The following is a 25,586-nucleotide window of genomic DNA, read 5'->3' on the forward strand; positions in this document are numbered from 1 at the left end:
AATTGAACTCGTTATAGAAATCGTTTCTAGAATCACATTATTATACACCAATACACTGTCCTCTATTGCCTGATGGAAACATGAGACTTTAAGTTCAAGTCATATTTATACAAGCTAATGGAGACTAGCATCAGTCTGTGTAACACACACGTAGTAAGTACACGTATCTCCTTACTTGTGACATCACTAGTTGTCTGTGGGCAGAACAGCTTGGGCCGCGGTTGGCAGAACTGTGGGATTGTGGGGGAAGATCTCCCACTGACACCAGTTCCACACACTGAAGAACTAGTGTTATGGAGACACTACTAATAAGTTAGGAGGAAAGGCCATATAAATCCTTTCCCTTTGAGAAATCCGAATCTTAAAATGGTTGCCACCAATCTTGTGCATTCTTCACTCTGCAAAGAGCTTAGCAAATAAGGAAATCCCTTCAGGACTGTGGTCACCATCCTTGAAATGAACAATAAGCATCCTAGTAATATGCTTCTCCTTTCATGCTTCTGACATTCAACAACACATGCACTATCCCAGCACATCTGGAATAAAACCCAGCAAAGGAGGTGTGTAAAGTTGTTGAGACTGTCAGAAACACTTGGCATGATTTCAATGCCCTCATCTTTCTACCACTGGCTTTACAAGTAGACAATCAAGGAAGACCTCAAAATATGATATCATAGATCAGAAAGAGTATACATTTCCAAAGGTCTGTTTTATGATCTTGAAAGAGAATTTAAAAATCAACTAAAAAATAAAAAAAAACTTGCTTTTTACAATATATTCTTTTTAGTATGATTTTGAGTAGTCTTATCACAACATTTTTCAGCAAAGCTGAGATTGAATTAAGACTTACTGATTGTTCATTTAAATCCTGGGAGTCTTCCATGTGGTTTTCTTACTTCTCCTGCCACTCCCAAGTAGAAGCAGCTTCCTTCAATCAAAAATGGACTATCTAAAACAAAAAGATGAAAACAAAGTGGAAAAATGAAAAAGTTATCTTGCGAAATTATTTGTAAAATTACCAAAACTTTGATTTACGTGATAGTTGCTAATATGTAGAAGCATTATTTTTAAAGAACAAAATTCATTATCCCCATATCTAATAGAAATAATGATCTTGAAAATCACATCATAGTAAAACTGAGATATATAAACAGCTACTCAGGCATCCTGCAGATAAGCAAAAACATCTGAGGACAGCTTCAGAGACCCAGGCTGTAATAAACACCTAGTCTGCTATTTTGCTGAGAGAGGTCTGTCATTAAGCAATTGACAGATTAAAAATTAAAAGTCTGCATTAACCATTCATTTTCTAAAGTACATAAAATTGAAAAAATATAATGTGTATTTTAATATGACAGCTCTCTATTACAGGAAAATTTGTCTTAGTCGCCAGACTCAGTCTAAAACATATAATGTTATAAAATGCACGCCCAATTTTAAAAAGAGAATGAAAATAAGACTATTATGCTAAAGAATATATTACAGAAATATGTGGGAAGGACAACTGGTCAGTAAACTACTAAAAAAAAGTTCGTCTTTACTCCATATCATACATTAAAAATTTTCTAGGCAAACTGAAGTTTAAAAAAACTCTAAGAAAAATAGGCATATATATTTTTAATTCCCAGATAGAGAAGACTTATATAATAAAAGCAATGGAATATAAAACAAAAAAGCCAAACACCCCCTTGAGTTCCCCCCACACACAAATAATCACAATTAAAAGATACATAAAAATATAAAAAGAAGTATCTCCGCAAATATCAAACTCAATGGGCTAATGTCCTCAACATACAAAGAGCTCTTACAATCCAAATAGAAAGGCACACACACCCCTAAAGAAAAATGGTCAATCACCACAAAACAACGTTCAGACTCACGAATAAATGAAATGCACTTTAAAATAGCAACGATAGGGCTTCCCAGGTGGCGCAGTGGTTGAGAATCTGCCTGCCAATGCAGGGCACACGGGTTCGAGTCCTGGTCTGGGAAGATCCCACATGCCGCGGAGCAACTAGGCCCGTGAGCCACAACTACTGAGCCTGCGCGTCTGGAGCCTGTGCTCCGCAACAAGAGAGGCCGCGATAGTGAGAGGCCCGCGCATCGCGATGAAGAGTGGCCCCCGCTTGCCACAACTGGAGAAAGCCCTCGCACAGAAACGAAGACCCAACACAGCCATAAAATAAAATTAAAAAAAAAAAAAAATAGCAACGATACATTTCTAGCCCTTCATATTCTAGTTCTAAAATAAAATTAAAAGAATATGAGAGATTAAAAAAGATTTATATAAAAAAGTGTTCATCATAGGCATAAACACAGATATAAATTATTAAATGCACGTTTCAAGGAATATTTGGTGACATCAAAAATTTCTGAGAATATAATTTCAGTGGAAAATAAGTATTCCAATCTGCAGAAACAATATGTTCCCAATTCAGTTTACTGAACATTCAACATATGCAAGCGTTTTGCTCAGTTTTACATATTCCCTACTACAACCAGGTAGGCATGGTTTTAATTTCTGCTTTGCATTATGGTCTACAATAAACTTGTTACTTTCCTTATTAGAACACAAGACATTTTAAAGTGTAAATTGTTTTATGCATACACAAACACAGAGACACAGATCAAACATTTTTTTCTAATTTTTTTCTGATTTTCTCAAATTTTTCTAATTTTAATTTTTTAATTTTTAAAAGTCATAAAATGGTAATGGTAACATATGTAATGTAATAGTCTCAGTAAGATACTGATTGAGAATACTGCAAAACCAGAAAAGTGTCATTTTAAAGAAAAGCAGAATTTTAAAGTGCATTTCAGATGGGAAGGGGGAAGTGTAGATATTAAGGCACACTGAAAGGTGTTGCGGTATACATCTGAATTCAGGAGGATAGGTAGGCAAGAAGTTCTAGATTTAAAGATGTCATTCTTTGTGTTGGAGGTGGACCTGAGAAACGGTGACTGGAAAAAGACCAACTCTTTTCCTTTTACCTCACACCTCCATCTTTCTTCTCCCATTCTCCCCCATCTCCTCCTTATGGACCCTCATACCACATCTGGGTCTCTCTCTCTGTTCCTGCTTCCTGCTGATCTCTTGCTTGCTCCTCCTATCCTAGCAGACCTCCTGATCCTTGGCCCTGCACACTGTCCCCTCCCCTGGTGACCAGGACCTCCTTGGCTCAGCCTCACCTTGGATATGGTGCACACCTTAGGATGTATGGCCACCAGTCTAATTGATGCTGACCTGCTAAGACTCAACACCTACCAGCATGAGCCCTTCCTCTCTCCTCCAGGAGAGAATCTTGATGGATCATCTCCTTTTGATGGATGATCCATCACGCTATTTTCTCCTCACTACCTGGAAAACAAATTAGCCAAATACCCTCCTGAAGAGGAGAATCTGATGTTCCTTTTCATTCTAATAGATGGGTAAGATGAATGGTAAAAACACTGTACCATAGTACAAAGGGAAGGGACACTATATTCAGCTATGTAAAAACAAAACAAAAAATTTGTATTTCTGAATAGAAAAAAACAGACCCAAAACTGAAAGGACACAACAGATTATGAAAAATATCTTCAATAAATATTATAAACTTTGTGACCTTGAGAACAAAGAAATTGGTAAGGAAAAGGTTAAGGACCTTTTAAGGCCCTTAAGCAAGGATGCGAAAATACAGATCATTATTTAAAATGTAAATAATAAATAAACATTTGGAAAAGTGTTCACTTTCACAGTTGCCAAAATATGTAAACTTAAGCAACAAGCATACATTTTGGATTCCTGTATACATCTTCAATAACTAAACCATTTTAAATATTACTAACACCCAGTGTTGGAAAGGATACAGTGAAAAAGGTGTCCTCATTCAACTGCCACTGATAATGTCAAGTTTTCTAATATTTTTAGAAAGCAGTCTGTCACTGCATTTTAAAATATGCTTAAACTTTTTTACCCAATAACTTTCCTAAGGAGTAAACTATTCCGCTCCAAAAGTCACAAGGTATTCACTACAGTGTTCTTCATGATAAAAACTAGAAGCAGCCTCATCTCTGTAGAGCATTGATTAAACAAATTATGGTCAGTAAATTTAATATAATATAATTTAAGGATCGAAAGTATAATTATAAAAATGACATGGAAAAGCAAAAAATTACTGATTGTATATTAAGTGAAAAAAATCAGAACACCAAATTTTAGCTATGCTAACAGTAATGTACAACTAAGCGTGTGTTTGGATATTGATTAAAAAGAAACATTAAAAATAAAAATAATTTGATAAAGAATTATATCTTTGGCTTCACATTCTTTGATTATTGTTGATTTTATTTTCTGTGCAATAAATAAAATTTTATTTTTTTCCACCATAATACAGGAGCACAGAGTAAGTAAAACCAAATGATGCTAAAATGATTTTACAAGATCAGTTAAAACCACAGCAAACAATGAAAGTGAATTTTCTAAGTAGTAGACACTTTCTCCAAGTGACCTCTGTGGCTTTCCCTATGGAATAAATTTCAAAGCCAGAGTAATCTCTTTAGGGCAGGTATTCTTTATCCTATTTGCTAGTGTCATCTACAGCACCTTGCTCAGTGCCTGGCAAGCATTAGGTGGTTAACAAATATTAATTGAATGAATGACAAAATTAATGGTGGATGAAATCATACATAATGTACTTGATGATGTGAACAAAAAGTGTAAACAGCCATATAATTTAACTTTTGAAAATCCTGTCTCAGATATGTGGCTATTTTAAGAAAAATGTTGACCTGTCCTGTATTTTTCAGGTAGAGTCTTGTAATTTTTCAGAAAATTTAATGTTGAGATTAGTCCACCAGGTATTTTCCTATTCACCTGACCTAGCAATAAAATATACATACAATAACATGACTATTAATACCAATGTAACCTATTATTTACTTACAACATAGCATGCTATTTTAGTTTCCTAAGTTTGCTGTAAAAAAAGTACTACAGACTGGGAGGCTTAAACAATAGAATTTTATTCTGTCATAGTTTTGACAGCAAGAAGTCCTAAATTAACATGCTGGCAGGTCCACGCCCTCTCTGGAGGCTCTAGAAAAGAATCATTCTTTGTCTCTTCATATTTTCTGGTGTTTGTAACAATCCTTGGCATCGCCTGGCTTGTAGATGCGTCCCTCCGATGCTGCTTCCATTGTCACACAATATTGTCCCCGCCTATCTCTTCACAGGGCCTTCTTCTGTGTGTGCGTCCCTGTGTCCAAATTTCCCGGCTCTTACAGGTACACCAGTCACTGGATTAGCACCCACTCTAATCTAGTAAAACCTCATCTTAACTCCATTACATCTGCAAAGACCCTATTTCCAAATAAGGTCACATTCACAGGGAAGAGGGTTAGAACTTAAACATATCTTTCGGGGGACACAATTCAACCCACATCACATGTACAGTTATCACACTAAAATGATTATTAAGATGTGATCAAGGTTTAAATGTAATATTTCCAGAAAGAATACACAAGGAGTAAATTAAGGATACTGATCATTAGGAAAGAAGGGATCCTCTTCCAGAAGGGCCACCATCTCAGGGCACTGGTGAAATTTCAAGTGAAATTAAAAATTAAGTCTTCAAGAAAGATGTTCAAGCATAAGAGAATTCAGCAAAAACTAGCCTTTTTCTGTTAACCACTGGTTCAGAATCTATTTAATGTTCCAGTTGGGGAGCTATTTGCATCAATGTTCCATGTTATAACATAATACTTTGCTTTATAATTCCTTAAAATTGAGATTAATTGTTATTTAGTTTAACTGTTTTACTGTAACATGAATTTCTTTCTTTGCCAAACACACTAAAGTACTAAAATATTATGAGCCCGGTGGTTTTATATTATTGAACCAAGTAAAACTACCTGGGCTAATTGCAGACACAGTATTATTTTACATCATAATTTAGCAATGGTTGTTATGCTAAATCCTTTAACATTTAGTTTTCACAAGTATATGAGAAAAAGACAAGAACCCTCTTCGAATCAAGTAAGAGAAGTATTACCTCTTAATAAAGATAGAAAATTAAGGTATAACAGTAACCTCATGCCGTTTTATGAGGCAATAATCTAGTTCCCCGCTCTACTTCAAAACCATTCCCCCAGAAAAGGTGAATTTCAAACAGGAATAATAGCGACCTCACCCATTCTGTGTTAGATGATTTCTTCTGAAGTTAGGTTTTCAATACACAGAAAATTGGTCATATCCTTTTCTTGAACCCTGCTCTAGACATGAGGTGGAAACTCCTGTCTCTTAGAATATCAGAATAAAATAATCAACAATTCTTCAATTTAAATAGTTAATGAGATCTATACATCAAAAATGTTAAAAACAATTCTCAGAAATGGCATGAGGTACTTAGGCTTGATCCAGGTGGTAGACACAGCAAAGGACCCTGTGCCTTCAAGAAAGAGAAGATGTTGAACGAAGTCGGAGGAGTTTGGGGAGCCTGTGTGATGTAACCCTAATCCTGTGTCTTTCTAAGCAAACCCTCAGTAAAAATTAGATTGTCCAGGCATGCTTTACCCTGGCTGAATAAACGCTAAACTGAAGGGGGAGTGGGTGGTGCTCTCTATTCCAGGGCTGGCATGGGATGAAGACAGAAGCTGTACCACCAAAAACTACACCTCTGGATTACGTGCACATGTCGCAAGGCCGTCCACTGGTCTTTAAAGCGGAACACCTGGGCTTTGTCATCCACTCCTTACCCACTACTCTCCACATTCAATAAATTACCTATTAATACCTCATAGAGTTCACTCCAATCTCTCCATGTTTCTCTCCTTACTGCTACCATAGTAGTGCAAACCCTCGCCATCCCTGGACTGGAGCAGCGCCCTCCAAAGGGTCCCCTAGTCTTGTTCCCTGAACCTCATTTTTTCACAGTGCAGTCAGAGTGATAGTCTTTTTTTTTTTTTTTATTTTTTTTTATTTTTGGCTGTGTTGGGTCTTCGTTTCTGTGCGAGGGCTTTCTCTAGTTGTGGCGAGCGGGGGCCACTCTTCATCGCGGTGCGCGGGCCTCTCACCGTCGCGGCCTCTCTTGTTGCGGAGCACAGGCTCCAGACGCACAGGCTCAGTAATTGTGGCTCACGGGCTTAGTTGCTCCGCGGCATGTGGGATCTTCCCAGACCAGGGCTCGAACCCGTGTCCCCTGCATTGAGCAGGCAGATTCTCAACCACTGCGCCACCAGGGAAGCCCAGAGTGATAGTTTTAAAATAAAGATATGATTTTATTCTCTTAAAACAATTCAGAGGTATACCCCTTCCTTGGGATAAACCAGAAATCCTTTCATTGGTCCTACCTGCAGCTATGGCAGTACATCTCTCTGCCAAAATGCCCCACAACAAGTAATCAGAAGTCAGATGCTTTTGCTGCCTGGGACCATGGACCAAAGTGGGAGTTCTGAGGAAGACCTCCACCTTCCTTCTCCCTGTGGTCGAGGCCTTATTCCACTGTCCTCACCATCCCCTCACTCTTCGCTACCATCACTCTGCCCTGCAGCCAAAGACTAGGACTTCCACCGGGAGTCTCCGGTGAGGGTGCTTACACAGGAGAGGCTATGTTTGCTTCTTGCTGCAGTGCAAAGAAAAAAGGGGGAAAGGGACTACATTCCCCCACCCATGTTCCAAATGTCTAGTATATTCCTAGGGAAAGATGTAAAGATTGCAGGCCATCCAAACTCTTGTTCTAGCCCCTGTGCAGACTCTGCAACGGGGACAGAGGTGTGTGGATAGTTCCATCCGTAACCTCTGGCACAGCCCCCTTTTAACCCAGGTGGGAGCTTTGGAGGATTTATTACACGTGCAGAGTTTCCTGGGCCAAGGGAGGTGTCACTCCATTGTATTCCATCATTCAGAACAGCTAACCTATTGTTTGACTTGCAGATTATCAAACTGCAAGTTAATTTTCAAAAACATTTGTGTACCAAATTAAGGCTTGCTTGCATGGGGTTATATATACACCTATCACACTGACCCATATTCAGCTTATAACACACTAGGTCCCCCAGGGCTTTCCGAGTGACACCAAATTACCTCAGTCTAATGACTCGTCACAATCTTTTCCAATGGCTTAGGATGTGGGCCTGGGAAAGTACCAGGCTAGTCCTCCTTCAGTGGTAAAATCTCTAGGATATAGAACTTGAGAGCTCTTTACTGCCACGAGTAAAAAGCTGATCTGCTAGGGAGAGACAGAAAGGAGCTGACCCAGAAAGAGAATCAAACGCGGGAGACGGCAAGAAAGTCCTGGCGGAATTGAAGTCCCTGGATCCTGTTACTCCTGAAGCCTCACTGTCTCTCTTGCTCTTCCTGCTGCTTCGTTGTTCAATTCTTCCTTGGATTCCATGAACGATCCTCATAATCTTCAATTAAATTCTCTCCTTTACTAAGCATATTGTCTCACATAAAACTGCAATTGTAGAAGAAGTCTAACAACTTATATTCCCATTACATTCTTGAGATATTATAGCTGGGATCAACCGTCAATAAGGGCATTGCTTTCACATCCTCTGCACCAAGATCCCATCATTTCCCTACAAATTTCATTAATGGGTCTGTAAAGCTGGGTCAGGCACCGGCTGGTTTCAACTGCTCAGGCAGCACGCCAGAGAGGGAAGCCAACAGCACAAAGAACACCTAGCTCCAATTCTATGGCCATCTGTTCAGAGAGGTAAGATGGGCATTCTGTGACCATGCACATGACTCTTGTCCCTGCTTATACAAAAGGAAAACAGCAAAGGTGTCCAAGAAACAGATCTGGGTGAACAGTAATGCCTGACTTCAATCGCCTTAAATGAAGCCAAGCTACAAAGTAGATGCTGAGCTATTTTTGAACTGTTTACAGAGATAGGGCATGGACTTTGCAAAATGGTCCATTCAACACAAAATGTTTAAAAATAATGTGGTTAATTTATCATGCTAAAAAATTATAACAAGCTGAATTTCATGATAGTCATTTGGGTCCTTAGTGATAGGTGCATTTGATAGCAGTAATCTTCATGGAATTATAAATTACCATCACTTGGTTTTTGACAATAAGGGCCAGCCAAGGTTTTCTATTTTGTTTGTGTCTGCTAACTGTTGATGGTTGGCTAGTCAACTTAGAAAACATAGACGCAGTTGTAACCAGCTGGTCTCAGAGAAATGTCTAAAAGAATTCTGAGCTTGGGCAACTTTTGTTACACCTACAAACTCAGACTGACTCTGTAAACCTACTTTCCTTTTCACTTGTTGCCCCTGTTGCTCCTCCCAAACTACACATCACACTGACTCTTTCTGTAGGCACTGTAATAGTTCATCTAACTGGCTCTCCTGTAGCCTGGCAGAAAAAAACTATCTGAGCCCTTCTTTATAAACAGTCTGATTTTTTCTCAGCCATAAACCTCTCTTCCATATCTAGGAACCCTTTCTGATGAAGAATATAGTACCACATGCATTGCTGAACACACATCTGCTGCATTTACACACTTCTTGAGAAAAATGTGTTGCAAATTTAAAAGAATTGAAGAATACATCTTCTAAGTTTACTATTCAGCTCCTGAAACCCTAGAAGTCTAAAAAATGGCTTGCTGGAGGAAATATAAATTTAGTGATTCCTAGTAAAGACTTTTGGAATAAAACAAGTCTATACGTGAGTCCTTGTCCTTTCAGGACACCTGAAAGTCCTACTTTTCATTTTAAGGGTAGAGGATCCAATGTATAACAAAGTAAACATGAGAGATATAAAATATAGCAGTAACTTTGACTTACTGAAAGACAAGTTACATGCTTGAATTGTGTCTATAGTGAATAATAGTGAAGAATTTAATTAAATATAATGCTATTTGCCTTCCTAAAACTTGGGACACCTAAGGAGAATTTTATTCATCTAGATTTTTTAATTGAGGCATCTAAGAAAGTTTGAATACCTTCTTTTCCCTCAATAAATCTCCCTATAGCATTGGAGTATAAAAGCATCCACTGACTTTGTAACTGCATTAAGAGTAGGATCACATTTACAAAATCTGCCATTATAGCTTCTAGAAATCCAAAGAATTTCCTAAAGGCTAAAGCTGAAAGAATTCATAAAATAATATCTCAAATATATTTGGTGTTGCTGTTCAATTCCATGTTTTGCTTCCCTGCAATATGTTTTGACTTTAAGGGTAAACTTAGAAAGAAAGAAAGAGAGAATATGAATGAAATCCATAGCACCTTATTTCTTTGTCTTGGGATCATGAGGAGTATAGAAGTAAGTAGGGTTTAATAGACTGATCATATGAGTTTATAGGTACAATACTTAAGGCTTCCTAGCTCCATTGAATAGAACCATCTACTTCTCTTTCCTTCTGTCAATTCTTCCTTATATATTAGTTTAAAAAATCTACCTTTCAGAACTTCTACTCTGGTCTGCCCACCAGAACCACAAAGCAGAAACTGAATCCTGCTTTCATATGTATAACAGGCTATTAGATATTAAGAGAGTGCTATCATTCATGTCACCCCTAAATCTTTTTTTCTTCAAGTTAAGTACCCCTAGTTAATAAGACCACATCTTTAATTTAAAAAGTCTTTGTTTCCCAACGGGAATTAGGGAGGAATTCAGTCAGCCACAAAAGCATAACTGCATAGGAAATGTATTAAACAGAAGGTAGATATGAAGTAGGTCATAGTACATCATTATTTTAAATTATAAATTGACATTAAATCAATACAGATCAGCATTAATGTATAACAAATATTACATTCATACCCAGACAAAAAATGGAAAGGAAATCAAACTAGCTGAAATGGAAATTAATAACAATAAATTTTCAAAGCTGTAAGAATGCTCCTTTGAGAAAGGCCCTAGGGGTTTTGTTTGTTTGCTGGTTTGTTTAAGACTGAATTTTTCTCTGGAAAAATTAAAGAAGAAAAAAAAGACTAATGTATAAACTGCAGGAAGGTTGGTTTGCCTAGGACTTGGCCATAGCTGAGCCTGTTTGTAGAATCTACGGCTTTGGTTCCCAGGGCTCCAAGTGCTCTTGGGCCTCAGGACTGTCTTGGGAAAGAACTCTTCCATGGGAAGAGCTGGTGAGCCATAAAGCCAGAGCCAAGTCTGAGTTGTAAGTCTCAGCGCTGCAAGAAAAGGACAAGAAAACAAACCAACCAAAAATGTGTTAAGTGAACTCTCTGGAGAAAAGGTGAAGGACAGATGGCATCCCTCTGTCCTTTGGATTCTCTGTTATAGGGTGCTGTGCAGGGGGAAGATGCAATATTTTGCTGATTTGAAGCTACCTGTGGCCCCAGCTGTTCCATCAAGGAGAAGTGAGGTCTGACCCAGAGAAATACTATTTGCTTTTTTAATATGACAAAGGGTGGAGGAGAAAAAAAAAAAAAATGAAGCGGGTGAAGAAAACTTGGGAACATACTGGTTAAATGAGTATGAAAAAGATCACAATGAATAGGAATTTAAAATATGAGACTTGAAACTCAGGAAGATGAGAGAGGAGCAGAATAATCGGCCCCCTCCTGATTAAAACAAATATAAAGACACCGGTTATAAAGATGCGGACGCTGGTCTTTCTGTACTTTTGATGGCTGTTGTGGTTTCTCCTGGTCATTACCCTGCTCCAGAGCTACCTGGGGCTTCCACCAAGTTCTTGTTCAAACGCTTGAACAAACTATATTAGCCCTGAAGAAGCTTCAGATGCTTCTCATAGACACTGCTGTGGCCTGAATATAGACAATCCAACTTAGGTTTTAATGCCTTAATATTTTTTCATTGTCATGAAAAAGAAAAATACAATGAGTTTCTTTAAATAAAATATCCAAGATATATAAATGCACAATATTATTTATAGTCCCTACATTAAGACTGTATCTTGCAAAAACATGGTTTCCTGTATAACGTATGAATGAATGAACAAATAAATAAGGAAACACTCTTAAGGCACATGTCAGGAAATAGAAAACTTTAATTTCATGAAGGTTCAGACTGAATCAGGCAAACAGAATCGTAGATTTCCGCGTCTGCCATGATTCAGTGTACGACTTTGGGAAAACCTTGTAATTTCTCCATACTTCAGCTTCTCACCCTATAAAAGGAGTATATGGCTTGAAATTTAATTCCCTCACAGCAGTGAGAGTTTTGATTCAACATTTATAAAAGGCTTTTTAGCTTCCCAGATTAATAGGCAAAATACTGTGGTAGCTGTATAATCCACTTTCCAAAAAGTATAAAGGTAACTGGTCAAATCTGAAGTAAAATAATACTTGACTTGAGAAATAAATACCAGTCATATTTATTACTTCTCCATTCTGTTTTCTAAGTAATAAAAATTATTTCTAACAGAAAAAGTATCAAATTAATATTCAAGCCAGTTGAAGTGTTATCATCACAAGCTTACCTACGTTTGGGAGAAGGGGAGTTGTTTTGTTTTTCCAGACTGACCCGCGTGTTTATATGGTAAAGTCAGGAATGCTGGGCATGGTTTTGAAGGCCTCTAGCGTATTCGTTGGTTTCTGGCATTCTAATGCACTCTACTCTTATAACCATAAAAGTACTCTTGAGTGCTTCTGGAAATATATAACAAATGCTTAATCAATTTAAGAGTGTTTTAACTGCATACATGAAATTTCTTGGGAGGAAAATGTTAGCTATTCTACACGCATATAGTACTTAAGTTAGCAAGAGTTCCTTCTCAAAGGCACAGAGCAGTTTCCCCATAGTAATATAATTTTCAGTTTTATGTGCCTAAGTCCTATTGAATCCCTTAGAATAACAGGAAATTCTGCAGGAAGAAAAAACTCACAAAAATTGATAGCTATATTTACCCAATGCTAGAGGAATAAGTTAGCTATTTTGAGTTGGATTACTCTTTTAAGGCACTAGATAACCATTAAAGGTTAGCCAGAATCTTAATTAACCAGAAACTATAAGAATTGAATATTCTGGAGACAGACTTTTGTACATATAAGACTCTAACAGTAAAGCCAACTGATTAACATACTTCATTTTAAACTTCATGTGTCGTGATACTTTAGCCAGGACTCGAGTAGCAATTCTCTGGATTTTGATGCTTTCACTTTAATTTTCATTAAACAGATTATGACATTTCACAAATTTACAAATCAGAACACTGATAAGATACAGTTGGTATTTTGGTAATATTTAATAACATTCAAAATGGAGTGATCTCATTTATGGTAATACAATGTCTATGCCTTTCATCTACATGTTTAAAAGCTATAGTAATATATGTAAGGTGCTTAGAACTGCGCCTGGCACATAGTTGGCTCTTAACAGAATAATAATATACAATTCCTCACAAATTCTCAACAATATCAGAGTTTCTCTTAACAATTCTTATAAATATTTTATGGTGCTAAGTAAAAACATGTCATGAATATTATATACACTGAGTTTTTTTCTTCCTACCAAGTGGTTTAAGAACTATGAATATATATAATAATCATTCATGTAATGGAGTAGTAACCATTCTTAAATGAGATATTAACTACATATAACAGAGATTTGCTATATATGTGGTTAACAGAATTATTTGCTCTTATCAGTGAACTCTTCCAATTAGTGTGTGAGTCTCATTATTAACCAGAGCACAAATAATTACAGTGTCAACTTAGCATAAAATTTTGCCCTTGGCTTTTACGAGAAAAATGCAAGTATCATCACAGGGGCACAAGGTGTTACAACCTTTTTGAAAAGTATTTTGGCACCATTTATGCAAGCTGCACACACTCTTTCATCTATTATTCCTACATCTAGAGTTTTACCTACAGGAATTTGGGTCAGTTATACAAAAAGATACATAAAAATCATGATTGCAGCAGTCTTTGTAATAGTAAACACCCACAAGCAACCTAAATATATACCAGGAAGGAAACAGTTAAAGTATAAAACATATTCATACATTAAACAAAAGTACCCCAAACTATATGTAATGATATGAAAAAATATCCAAAATACAGCCAATCAAAAGCAAGCTTTAAGACAACTGATGATCCATTTTGGCCTAAAATGTAAAATAAAAATAAATTACATCCCCATAAAATTCTTACATTTACACATGTATAGGAAATAATGTCTGAAAGGAAGCACACTGAAGTACAACAATTTGCCCTGATTTGTGGGATGTGGAAGAGATGGATAAAGTGAGGGATATCAACTTATTTTAAATATATCTATTATTTTTTTAAATTTTATTGAAGTATAGCTGATTTACAAAATTGTATTAGTTTCGGGTGCACAGCAAAGTGATTTGGAGATATATATATATATATATATATATATATCCTTTTCCAGATGCTTTCCCACTATAGTTTATTATAAGATATTGAATATAGTTCCCTGTGCCATGCAGTAAATCCTTTTTGTTCATCTCTTTTATATAACTATATCTGTATTTTAAATTTTTTAGTAAAGCATAACATACACACAGTAAAATATGCAAATCAAAAGTTGACAGCCGATAAATTTTTATTACATCAACACCCCCATCTCACCATCAATCAGATCAAGATAAAGGGCTATATCAGCATTCCAGAAGCCTCTCTCCTTGCCTCTTCTAGTCAAGCCCCTTAAAGGCACCTCCTATAATATCTGTTTCAATATGTTACACAAGATATAGATGACTTTTGTTTAAAAAAAAAGATTGATTAAAAAAAATCTTGCTTCAGCATTATGAAGAGCCCTTTTTTGAATATTAAATATGCTCAACAATTGATTCAAAGAAATCAATTCAACATACGTAAATATTGAGCATTTTCAGTGTCTTTCTGGTATAAACTGAATTATTCCTTACAACAATTCCACGAGGCAAGTACTATTATTATTCCCTGTTGACACATGCTGCAACTATGGCTAAAGCAGGTCAGTAAATATCTTCTCCAAGGTTACACTGCTGATGAGTGGCAGCCCGGAAGGATACAAACAAAGGAAGTCTGATTCCAGTATTTGCAACTCCTTGTGGAATTCAAACAAAGAAAAATAAAGGCAGCAAGTTGTAGAGGTGGCAGCACTAGGGTGTCTTCCAGAACAAGGTTCTCTTTTTAGCTTCCTTTTGACTAAAATCACTTAACGTCTCTAATCCAGTATTCATCTGCAAAATGGAGAGTTAGGCTAAATTCCTCTCCTGATCTGATTCTCTGATAAATAACGTGACCTACGAAAACATAGAGCAAATAGGCTTCATCACGATTTAGTACAATCGCATACTGCATTCAGAAATGACTCATACGAGGAAATAAAACCACAATTTTTGAAACTATTGGAAACAATCATTTTAATTTAATGTTATTTTTGGACACAGAAGGCTTTTTTCTCCCCCTAAATAGCAAGTTGGTGGTTTTGAAGGGTCTTGCTCATCTTTTTGTGGAAAAATGCCTGAAAACAAACCACTAGAAACTAAACAAATTTTTCTTCCTAAATTATGCCTGAAAAAAATGACCAAGTTTCTCTCACCAAATGGCCACATATACTTCTGACGGACACCTCTAGGATTTTTGGTCCCCATATTTTGAAACATTGACATAAACAAATACAGAAAATACTTCCTCTCAGATGAAATCCATAATTCTGAGGGTTAAAAACTCTTCAAAATAACATGAAATGTATCTCAACAGAAATCAACCAAAGAGGCTGAAGTTTGTTTCTAGAGAAAACTGGAAGTAGGAAAACCATAAGTCTCCACTAGAATCTGCCTTTTTAATTTCAGTTTATTCAAAATACCAGTTCGTGCTGGCCATATCTTTTCTTCTGCTAGAATATCAGTAATACTTCGGTACAAATAAAGCTTTAAATAATTTAGAATAGAATAGAACCAATAAACTAGCTTCAGTGACGATATGCAAAAAAGAAATCAGTTTCCAAAATGTAAACAGGATCCATTCTTTGTAGTTGTCTGGCTCTGGATGTATGTCCTTTGAAGACGTGCAGGGAATAGGGTAGCTAGTGAATTTCCATCATTACCCCCAGGCACTGGGGCTACGGGGGAGGAAAGATATGGTCTCGCCCCTCAGTGAGTTCAGAATCTCTCTAGAAGATAGATTCACATAAAATTAGCCCCAGCACAATGTGCTCTTATACCAATAGCCCACATAAGGCGCTATGGTATTACAGAGAGAAAAGAATTAATTCTGCCTGAGCCTTGGGAAGGCTTCCCAGAGGAGGTGACATTTGAGCTAAGCCTTGAAAGATGAGTAGATTTTTTTTGTCCAGGTAGGCAGCAAAAAGTAAGAGGCAAGGAGGTTAAGGGAGTTGGGGCAGTGGAGGACAAGGGTGGTGACAATATCCCAGGGAGAAAAAAGGAAATGCCTAATTGTATTTTATGCCATGGAGCGTTCATAAAAATAGGTAAGTCTTACATTCATATCCACGGTACAAAGAAATAAACCTGAGAAAGTAGGTATGTGACTTGAATTCTCTGGGGGGGTTCCCTGATTTATGAACCCAAGAAGTGTTCATTTGGAAAAACAGAACTTCTGGTTTACTGGCTATTCTCTTAATGACTAAAGGGCTACCAGGCTTCCTGTTCAATGTCAGGCATAAAGTGCCTGGATGGACTTGAGGTTTACTACGCCTTCTTCAGACTTGCTGTCAATGCATGGAGTAGAACCCGCCTTCACTGTCTGAAAATTCATGATTTAAGCCCTTGGCCTATAACCCCCACCTAACTCCCCTGGAAGGGCCCCCATCTGTCATTGGGTTGCCCAGCACCCACCTTATCTCTCTGCTAACAAGTAGCTGTGAGGAATCCTTCTCTTCTTAGAAAACAGAAGTACTGATACATTTGATCACATACAGTATGCTGTATTTGAAGCCACTTTTTCTTCTTAAGAATACATTTCAAAAATTAAAGCATAAATCAAAGGAGAGGTAATAGAGAAAGAAAGAGAGACAGTGAGTTTGTTTTCAAGTACCTCTGCCCTGCCTGCTTGAGCATCAATTAGTAAATGATGTGAAATCCCTAGGTCTGTCTGACTGCTTCCACGTAACATGATTACCTGCCTAATACAATTAAAGTAAAACCACTAGACAATACATATATGTGGAATTTCAAGTATCCTTGCAATTACTAGTGAGATTTAAAATTTCTCTACTGTTTAGACCTCATATGAACATTAGTCTAATCATATATTTATAATATTGTTTGATACTCCAAAATAATTTTCACATCCAACCCAAAACTCATGTAGGCAAAGTTATCCCCTCTCACTTTAACATTATATCTTCCCATTTTTTTCTGCTCAGTAACTTTTGAAGCATCTTTCATATATACCTAAACTAGGCAAATGTCAGAGATAGTACTCAGACTACATCACATTTACTTACAGTCAACTGCAGATCAATTCAGAGACAAAATGTGTATGTCCTATAGAATTAGAACATAAGGTCTGGATTTGGTAAATCAACAAAGGAGTTTTTATGTTGATTTTTACTTTCTTCAGACTGTACCAATATTATTAAACTCAAGACCCTGAAACTGTGGTACAAACTGAAAGCTAAGACTTATTTCGTTTGCAACTTTCTTGCTACAAACAAACAAATGATTTAACTGATAAAGTTTTTTCATCGTAGGCAGTTGTGATTATAGATAATACTTTACTTTTTCTGACACTACAGACTAAAAAAAGTAAAAGTTCCTTACTGCTGAATATTTATCTATGGGAAAAGATAAGTAACTGTCATTATCAAAAATGAATCAAAAGTATCTGCTAACAAGTAACAGTAAAGGTAATTTTTCTAAAATAGACATATAGGTGATTCAAATAAATATCTACTTCCTACATACTTTCCTAAGTATTCTGCTCCCCCCACTCATACACTGTTTCCCAAAAAGGAAAATATGCTGACGACAGTCAATCTGTGTAAAGCTATATGCTGACCATAGTCAGTCTATGTAAAGTTTATCTATGAACACAGACTAATAAGAGTTGTTTGATTTTGTGTTTAAACTTAGGAGGAAGGTATGAAGATTCTCCACACTTGACTGAAAACAGAACAGTCCTCTCACGCAGATGCCTGGGAATCTTTTGATTTTATCAAGTGATCTTAAGATCTACTCTGACTATGGGCCCTCAACTGAGGGCAATTTTGTTTCCAGAGGACATCTGGCAATGTCCGGAGACACTGTTAATACTCGGGAGAGGGTGCTACTGGGATCTAGTGGGTAGAGACTAGGGACGCCACACAACACCCTACAATGCACAGGACAGCCACGCACACACCTCCAACAAGGAATTATCCAGCTCAAAATGTCAACAATCAGTCTTTGAAAAACACTGGTCTAAATATACTGAGCGAATGTTATGTGGCAGCCTGGATGGGAGGGGAGTCTGGGGGGAGAATGGATACATGTATATGCATGGCTGAGTCGCTTTGCTGCGCACCTGAAACTATCACAACATTGTTAATCAGCTATCCTCCAGTATAAAATAAAAAGTTAAAAAATAAATAAACAAATAAATTTTATAAATAAATAAATAAACTGAGTGATTCAGGCCCAGCATTAGTAGTAGCATCATATTTTTCATACAGATGCACCTGGCAGCGATTCAAAGTAAGCAGTTAAGAAACAGAACCTTGACAATTAATATTTTAACTTCCCCTTCTCCCTCAGCCCCACTTTGCCATATAGTCATTGGATCTGAATCTAAGGACCAAATGATCAAGTCTAGAAACGGAGATGCTAAAGACCTCCTACTGTCTCTGCAAAGATATGAATCATAGTAATCTTTAATGTTATCTTTTAAAAAGTTTACACTGAGCTCATCAAGCTCACTCAGTTGAAAATTATACAAATTCTTATCATTGGTGCCTTCAGGCTGAAGAAAAAAGCAACTGGGGAAACAAATATTGGCTATAAAACAAAAGTACCATTACAGAATGCTCTTACGGTGGCTTCGAGTAGTTGAGGAACCACACAGATGAAAGCTTTTAAAAATCTAGATAACTGTATGTGAAAGTATTTGTTAAAAGAAATGCCATGCAATGTAAATGGCCAAAACTAAGTTTTCTAATGTCTTTTCTTCTGGCTCCAAATAGAGCCTCAGATTTGCCAAGATCACCCCTGGGTATTAAATTTGTACTTGGGGGCTTCCCTGGTGGCGCAGTGGTTGAGAATCTGCCTGCCAATGCAGGGGGCACGGGTTCGAGCCCTGGTCTGGAAAGATCCCACATGCCACAGAGCAACTGGGCCCGTGAGCCACAGCTACTGAGCCTGCGCGTCTGGAGCCTGTGCTCCGCAACAAGAAGGGCTGCGATAGTGAGAGGCCCGCGCACCGCGATGAAGAGTGGCCCCCGCTCGCCACAACTAGAGAAAGCCCTCACACAGAAACGAAGACCCAACACAGCCAAAAATAAATAAATAAACAAATATTTTTTTAAAAAAAATTTGTACTTGGACCACTGGGGACTCAACTTATGATCCCCAGTCTATGACCCCAAAAAGGACTTTCAGCTCTAAATATCTCTGGAATAGCTAGCATACTACAATGGAGGGAACACAATCATATTCATAACAGCTAGTACTCATATCAGACACTATTCTAAATGCTTTACGTATATTTACTTGTTGAATTTGCATATGAACTCCAAGTATGTTCTACTACACATGAGAAAACCAAAGCGAAACCAATTTAATTAACATGCTCACCATTACAGATCATTAGTGTCAGAGCTGTGCTTCAAACTCAAGGAGCCCAGCTCCATATTCTTTGTACTTAATCACTATGCCATAAAAAGAAGTGGGTCCCTCAGATTTCAAGTGCTAAGAAATACCCATTTCTCCAAAGATTTTCGGGATCTTCAGCATATCCACTAGATCACTGACTTCCCAATGGTCATGTGTGAAATAAATACATCTCTGCATCATTACACCCATACACACAAGTTGGGCCTGAATTCAGAGATGCAATTCTACTGGATTAATACCAAAAATCCCTGAGGTCATTCTTAAGGTTATCCTGCCTTGTAATGGTCACAGCTATTCCCACTGTTCCCAATCTTATGGCAGAGGGTGTCCAGTGCCACCACCACTGCCTTCATTCCCATTTCCTTCACTCACTCACTTGAAAGGAATTTACTGTCCCCTACCTACTGGAAATAGCAATTTACAGAATAGCAAATACTGGTAATAGCTTCAGTAAATTCTCAGCCTAGTGCAGAATTTAAACTCATGTTACCTATTACATGTCAATGTGGCAACTGCTATACCAAAGGTGGAAACTGGGTGCTTTGGGAACAAAGAGAAAAGAAACATCGAACTCAGCCTCTGGCGGTGGTCAGAGGAGGTAACACTTTGCATCCTGAGTCTTGCAAAAGCAGCAGAAAAGGAAGTTTCAGGGGGAGGGGCAAGATGTCTTCCAGATAGAAAGAACCACATGCACAAAGCCATGAAGTGGAAATGACCAGGGTGTATTTGAGGGCTGCACTTTTCCATACAGCTGGAGAAGAGATTTCTTATGAGTGGCTGGTGAGAGGTGAGAAGGGAAACTTGAGCAAAGTTCTCAGCTTCAAGGGCCTTGTAGATCCTGCTAAGAATTTTAGAATCTGTCCTATAGGCAACAGGCAATTTTTTTTATAGATTTTTAAGTCAAGAAGGGACCTGATAAAAATTGTAAACAGATGTGGTTGAACAGCCTCGGGATGGGAGGAGATTCTTGGAGACAGATCCAGCATAGACCAGAGTGGTCCCCGAAGAGAGACAGTCAAGATACCATAACTATACTTTTAACGACAAAGACAATATGACCAAGCATGTGTAGGACAAGTGTCCCCCTACAGCCAACGTGGTAATCTGAGGATTAAACCTGTGACCTTGGGTACCATAGTTAACTCACTTACCAAGCTAACCATTCCTATGAATGGTATATGCCAGGAAAAAGTAGAACGTATTATAATCATAGACTAAAAGTCCCAAAGTCTTCAAACTTATCCAGAGTAGAAAAAAAAAAATCTATTCGTCTCACTATAATTTTGGCATCTCTTCAGCAACACAGACAACGTAAAAAGCATTTAATAAGCATTTATCATATGTCCAGAACTTTGCTAGTATTTTCATGAATGAAGCCTTTAAAAACTAAAGTCAACAACTGAGAAGACTAAACAGACCTAAATGAAGTCTTCTTGGGTTGACTAAGAAAACAAAATAGTAGCATCATCTTAATACCTAAAGTTCACGTACAAAATTTCGGTAGTATTGATGTTCTTGACCGACTCACTGAGGTTTGCATTCTAAAGTTACCTACTAGAAGCACAATTTGAGATTACTGAAAACCTGCAAAAGGAAAATTGGAACGTGACTTGCCCACTTTGTGATTAAATTTGGCTAGAATTACTTGAGTCAAAATCATATGTGAATACACATTTGCATTAACATATAAAATTTGAAGTGAAAAGAATTAGCTAATTCAGAGACCTGTGAACTCTGCAAGTCATCGTCACTTTCAACATACTGGACACATTAAGTTAGAAATACTCAATCTCTTAGTCGGAACATTCAGGTCTTTTCAAATCCTCTAACATGAGGGAGTTCAGAGTCAGAGGTGAAATGTAATGAACAGATCCCTCCACTGGGTATATGCAAAGGGCTGTGAATTGTGTATATGACCTTGCAGAGAATAAGCCCTCCTGGTATGTGGTAGACCTTCTTGATTAAGGATAGAATTTCAAATTTAATGCTATTGCTTTTGTGAGCAGAATTAAACTTAATGGTTTATGAACATAAATTTTTATGATTCAACTATAGCATTTCACAAGAAATGTCCCTTTCATTTTAAAAAGGAAGGAGGAAAGAATAACAGAAACAGTAGCAATAATTTATGTGAAAATCTAAGGTCAAGTCAATTTACGCCACTGCTGATGTGTCTTCATAAAGTCTTTAAAGGAAAAAAAGATACTCTAATCAAACAAACCTTTGCAGAAACAAATTCTATGTGCCTCATTCAAACCCGTAATTCTATGTGAGAAACATTTGGACTACTTTTCATTTTCTCAGTACTAAACTGAAAGAAAGTTGCGGATCAGTTGATAAGAATATTCACCTTACACTAGGGTAAACCGACACAACTTTTGCCGATGTGTTACACTGTGTTTTGGTTTGAAGTGGATGACACACTCACAGACAGCAGCAGGTATTCTGAACTGACCCCTTCTGTCGGAAGACTAGTTTTTTTGCAGCCTGAATGACCCTTACAGAGACGTTGGGAGGCCAATGGTCAGAGGCAGGGCTGATGAATGATTCACAGGCCACCCCACGCCCTGCTTCACGAAGGCAGTGGACATTTCTCTAGTGGGCATAGTGTCGGCTTTCACTTGAACAAAGGGTTCTGTGGCTGAACATGTAAATCAAAACGAAAGCCACTGTTTCAATGGAAAACACATTAAAGTTATAAAACATTATTAACAGCAGAACAAGCATGTTCACCTAGAGAAAAACCTTAAAAACGCAAAGTCTGATATCCGTGTAAATGGAAAGTGTCTCCGAAATAATAAGTGAGCCCGTTATCATTTAAACTTGCCTCTAGAAATTCATTACACAGTCCTCATCCGTTGGTTCAACAGAAACGTGTAGATCTGAGATTCATAACCAGCATTCAGGCTTAAAGCAACGAGAGAAAAACTCTAAAATTGATAACATCTAACTAAAGGATGAGGCTTGAAAAGTAAAGGAAGAGTCTACATGTAAGTCAAATATTAAAAAGATCTGGACTGAAGTTCTCAACATTTGGGGAGCATTCTAGAATACCAGTTTCTCCCAATGTAGTAATTTGCCATCAACCTTCAGGATTTTGGCTATTTTAGCCAAGCACTTGTTCACTGTTACTTAATATGGTTCTTTAAATAGGTGCTTTTAAATTTTCTTCTGCTTCAATCCTTTTTTGGTTTTGCCTTAAAACAACATTATCCAGGAAATGATAGGTTTAATGTGAAATTTTACATATTTTCCTAATATCCTTAGAAATAAATATATAACTAATAATATAAAAATAAAATGTTTGGGTACCACCTAAAATGAACTCATGTGTGACAGGTGGCAGCAACTGCCTAGGGCAACGTTTAAGGATAGGGGATCTGGGTTCGGGGGGCAGAGCTGAAATCCTGGCTCCACTCTACTTCATAATTCTCAGTTTTCTCATCTGTCAAATGGGAATAATAAAAAAGGCACAGTTGAGAAGATTAAAACTAGCTAATCCACATAAATAAACTGTTTTGCAAAAAGTAAATAAATCCTCAGTAAATGTCAGCTGTGATGTGATGATGATGATAATGATTGATGATGTAATTACTGATTACTTACACAGACAGAAAGATTACTACTATATAAAAACTGAACTGACAATTTTTATTTTAAAATGTACTTTAAGGTCTCCATATACTTAAGAACATATACCTTAGATATGAAATTTCAAGATGGCTATTCTATATTGCTTTAATGCAAGTTCACTTTGAACCTATTCAGATGTGATCACAGTAATCAGACTTTGCCTAAAAATTTCAATTAAAAAAAGAAAAATCTACCTGTGGAAAAAAATACTTAAAAAAGCTTAACATGATAATATAGGTCTGTCTCTCTCAGAAGTACATTAAAATAAATTTACTTACTGTACATACATAAAAGCTTAACAATATCAGCTGTTTTACTAAAATGTTTTACATGGGGAAAAAAATTAGAATTCCTGACATTTTAACATGGTGTTACTCTTCATCAGCCATGAACCGAAATCTCAGGGTGAGAAAAGGGCCAGACCAATGCTGAAAGGTTTCAAATATCAAACTATACTATTATGTCAGTGCCCTAAGATCAATTAGCACCTTTCAACGACAGAAAAGGTTACAGTGAGACCCAGAGGTACACACTCTGCAACTGTCTTAAACAACCATGTAAATGTGGTTTTGATAACTCGAAATGGTTTCTATTTTTAAATTCATCTGTTTCATCTCTTCTTCTGGAAGAAAGAAAAGGAGCTAGGGGGTTAAGGATAGTGGTATTTATTTTCAGTACCACTCTCCTAGTAGAAACCTGGATGGGACATGGTAAGAATCACAAACTTCACCAAGGCATATCCTAATGTGCAGAGCCACAAGCAATATTAGGTGACATTAATGTTTACAAAGTCTTCGAACCTCTTAAAAGCAATCAGAGTTGCTTATACTACTTCGGAATATGTGATTCTTGTTTATTTCTTCCACTCAAGTTCAAACTAAGTGAAGCCAAGTTCCCTCCATGTACAACTTAATATTCAGTGTCTCCCACGATAAAATTCACCTAACTGCAAAATGCAGTCTCATGCTAACTGCAATGAAATATACCACTGCACCTCACCCATCTCTAGAACGAGTGCCTGAAAGAGCATGTCATTTCTTAGTTCACCAGGAAAAATTCATGACAGGAGCAGGTACACTGAAAGTCATCCTATTCCTCCTGGTGTGGATTGCATTCACCCAGTAACTGTTGTAATAAAATCCCCCGACGGTATTTCTGAATACAATTAGTTTAAGATACTCTACAGGGAGACCCATTATAAGAGTTTAGAATATGTAAGAATAATGTCTACTTGAAAAAGAAACTGTCATGATTATATTCTCACTGAAAAAATAACAAGGTGTTTCATAGATGTTTTGTTGAGCTCTTCAGTGAGGGGATTCAGAACATCTACTTTTGATAACACATTCTTCTGTTTGTTTCTTAGATGAGTGATCTGAAATATTTACAACGAGACAGTACCTAATTTTAGGTTTTAAGTGCTTTAACAGCTCCATGAAATATGACCAGCAGCTGCAATACAGAACTATGGTGAATAAACTTCTTGTAAAGGGGGGCCTGTTTTTACTGAATGTTCAGTGTTCCTGTATTTACCTAACAGAGGGGAAAAAAGATAATGAAAAATATAATAAATACTTGCACTCTTCAATTACTTAACATTTCACTAAGTCTTGAAAAGGATTATCTCCCCTCTTCTTGAATTCTGTATAAAGAGTGCGAGCTTCCACTGGGTGAAATAAGTATAATTTTATTATTTGTGAGTTAGAATGTGAACTTTCCAACATCCTAACTTTTCATAACAGTAGTCATGGTTTTTCTATCATTCTACTTTTCTAAAACTTCAGGATAATTTAATTTTAGTGCATAAAATTTTTTTAAATGAAATACCAAGCCACATAAATATATTTTTAGACATGGCATCAGTCATTTAGAGCTTGCAACAGAGATTGAAAACATGAAATGGGACACCTTTTTTCCCGTGGCTATGTAAAATTTATTTACACCCCAAATCATAATATAAATAAAAAGAAAACTCTCAGAAATGGAGGTCTTATTTTTCTTTTTTGTTTAATTCAAAGAGGTTTTTGAAAGAAAAAATAAATTACAGCAAAATGGCAACCTACTGATCCACCCTCAAAAAAGAAACTTTCATGAAAAGACAATTTTTTTCAACTGCTTCTACAAATCCTCTAGAATGCATCATCTGTATTTCCTAATAAGAATAATGATTGTTTTTATACAAATTTCTTTTTATACAAATCTTAGGGGTTTTTTAAATTTTTAAACTTGAACATAAACTTAAATATTCTCTGAAT

General features: G+C 36.9%; 1 protein-coding gene across 16 annotated transcripts in view; it reads right to left on the reverse strand.

Annotated features, from left to right (window-relative positions):
• EYA4 (EYA transcriptional coactivator and phosphatase 4) overlaps positions 1-25,586 on the reverse strand; it is a 296,342-nt gene that overhangs the window by 231,462 nt on the left and 39,294 nt on the right. For all 16 annotated transcript variants that reach the window (XM_057527915.1, XM_057527914.1, XM_007190887.2 and 13 more), the window contains one exon: positions 851-949. In XM_057527915.1, coding sequence (XP_057383898.1) covers positions 851-883 — 33 coding nt within the window. In that variant the 5' untranslated portion in view covers positions 884-949. The remainder of the gene's footprint in view (positions 1-850; positions 950-25,586) is intronic.

This window comes from Balaenoptera acutorostrata, chromosome 14, assembly GCF_949987535.1.
Source record: "Balaenoptera acutorostrata chromosome 14, mBalAcu1.1, whole genome shotgun sequence".
In the NCBI taxonomy this organism is placed as follows: domain Eukaryota; kingdom Metazoa; phylum Chordata; class Mammalia; order Artiodactyla; family Balaenopteridae; genus Balaenoptera; species Balaenoptera acutorostrata.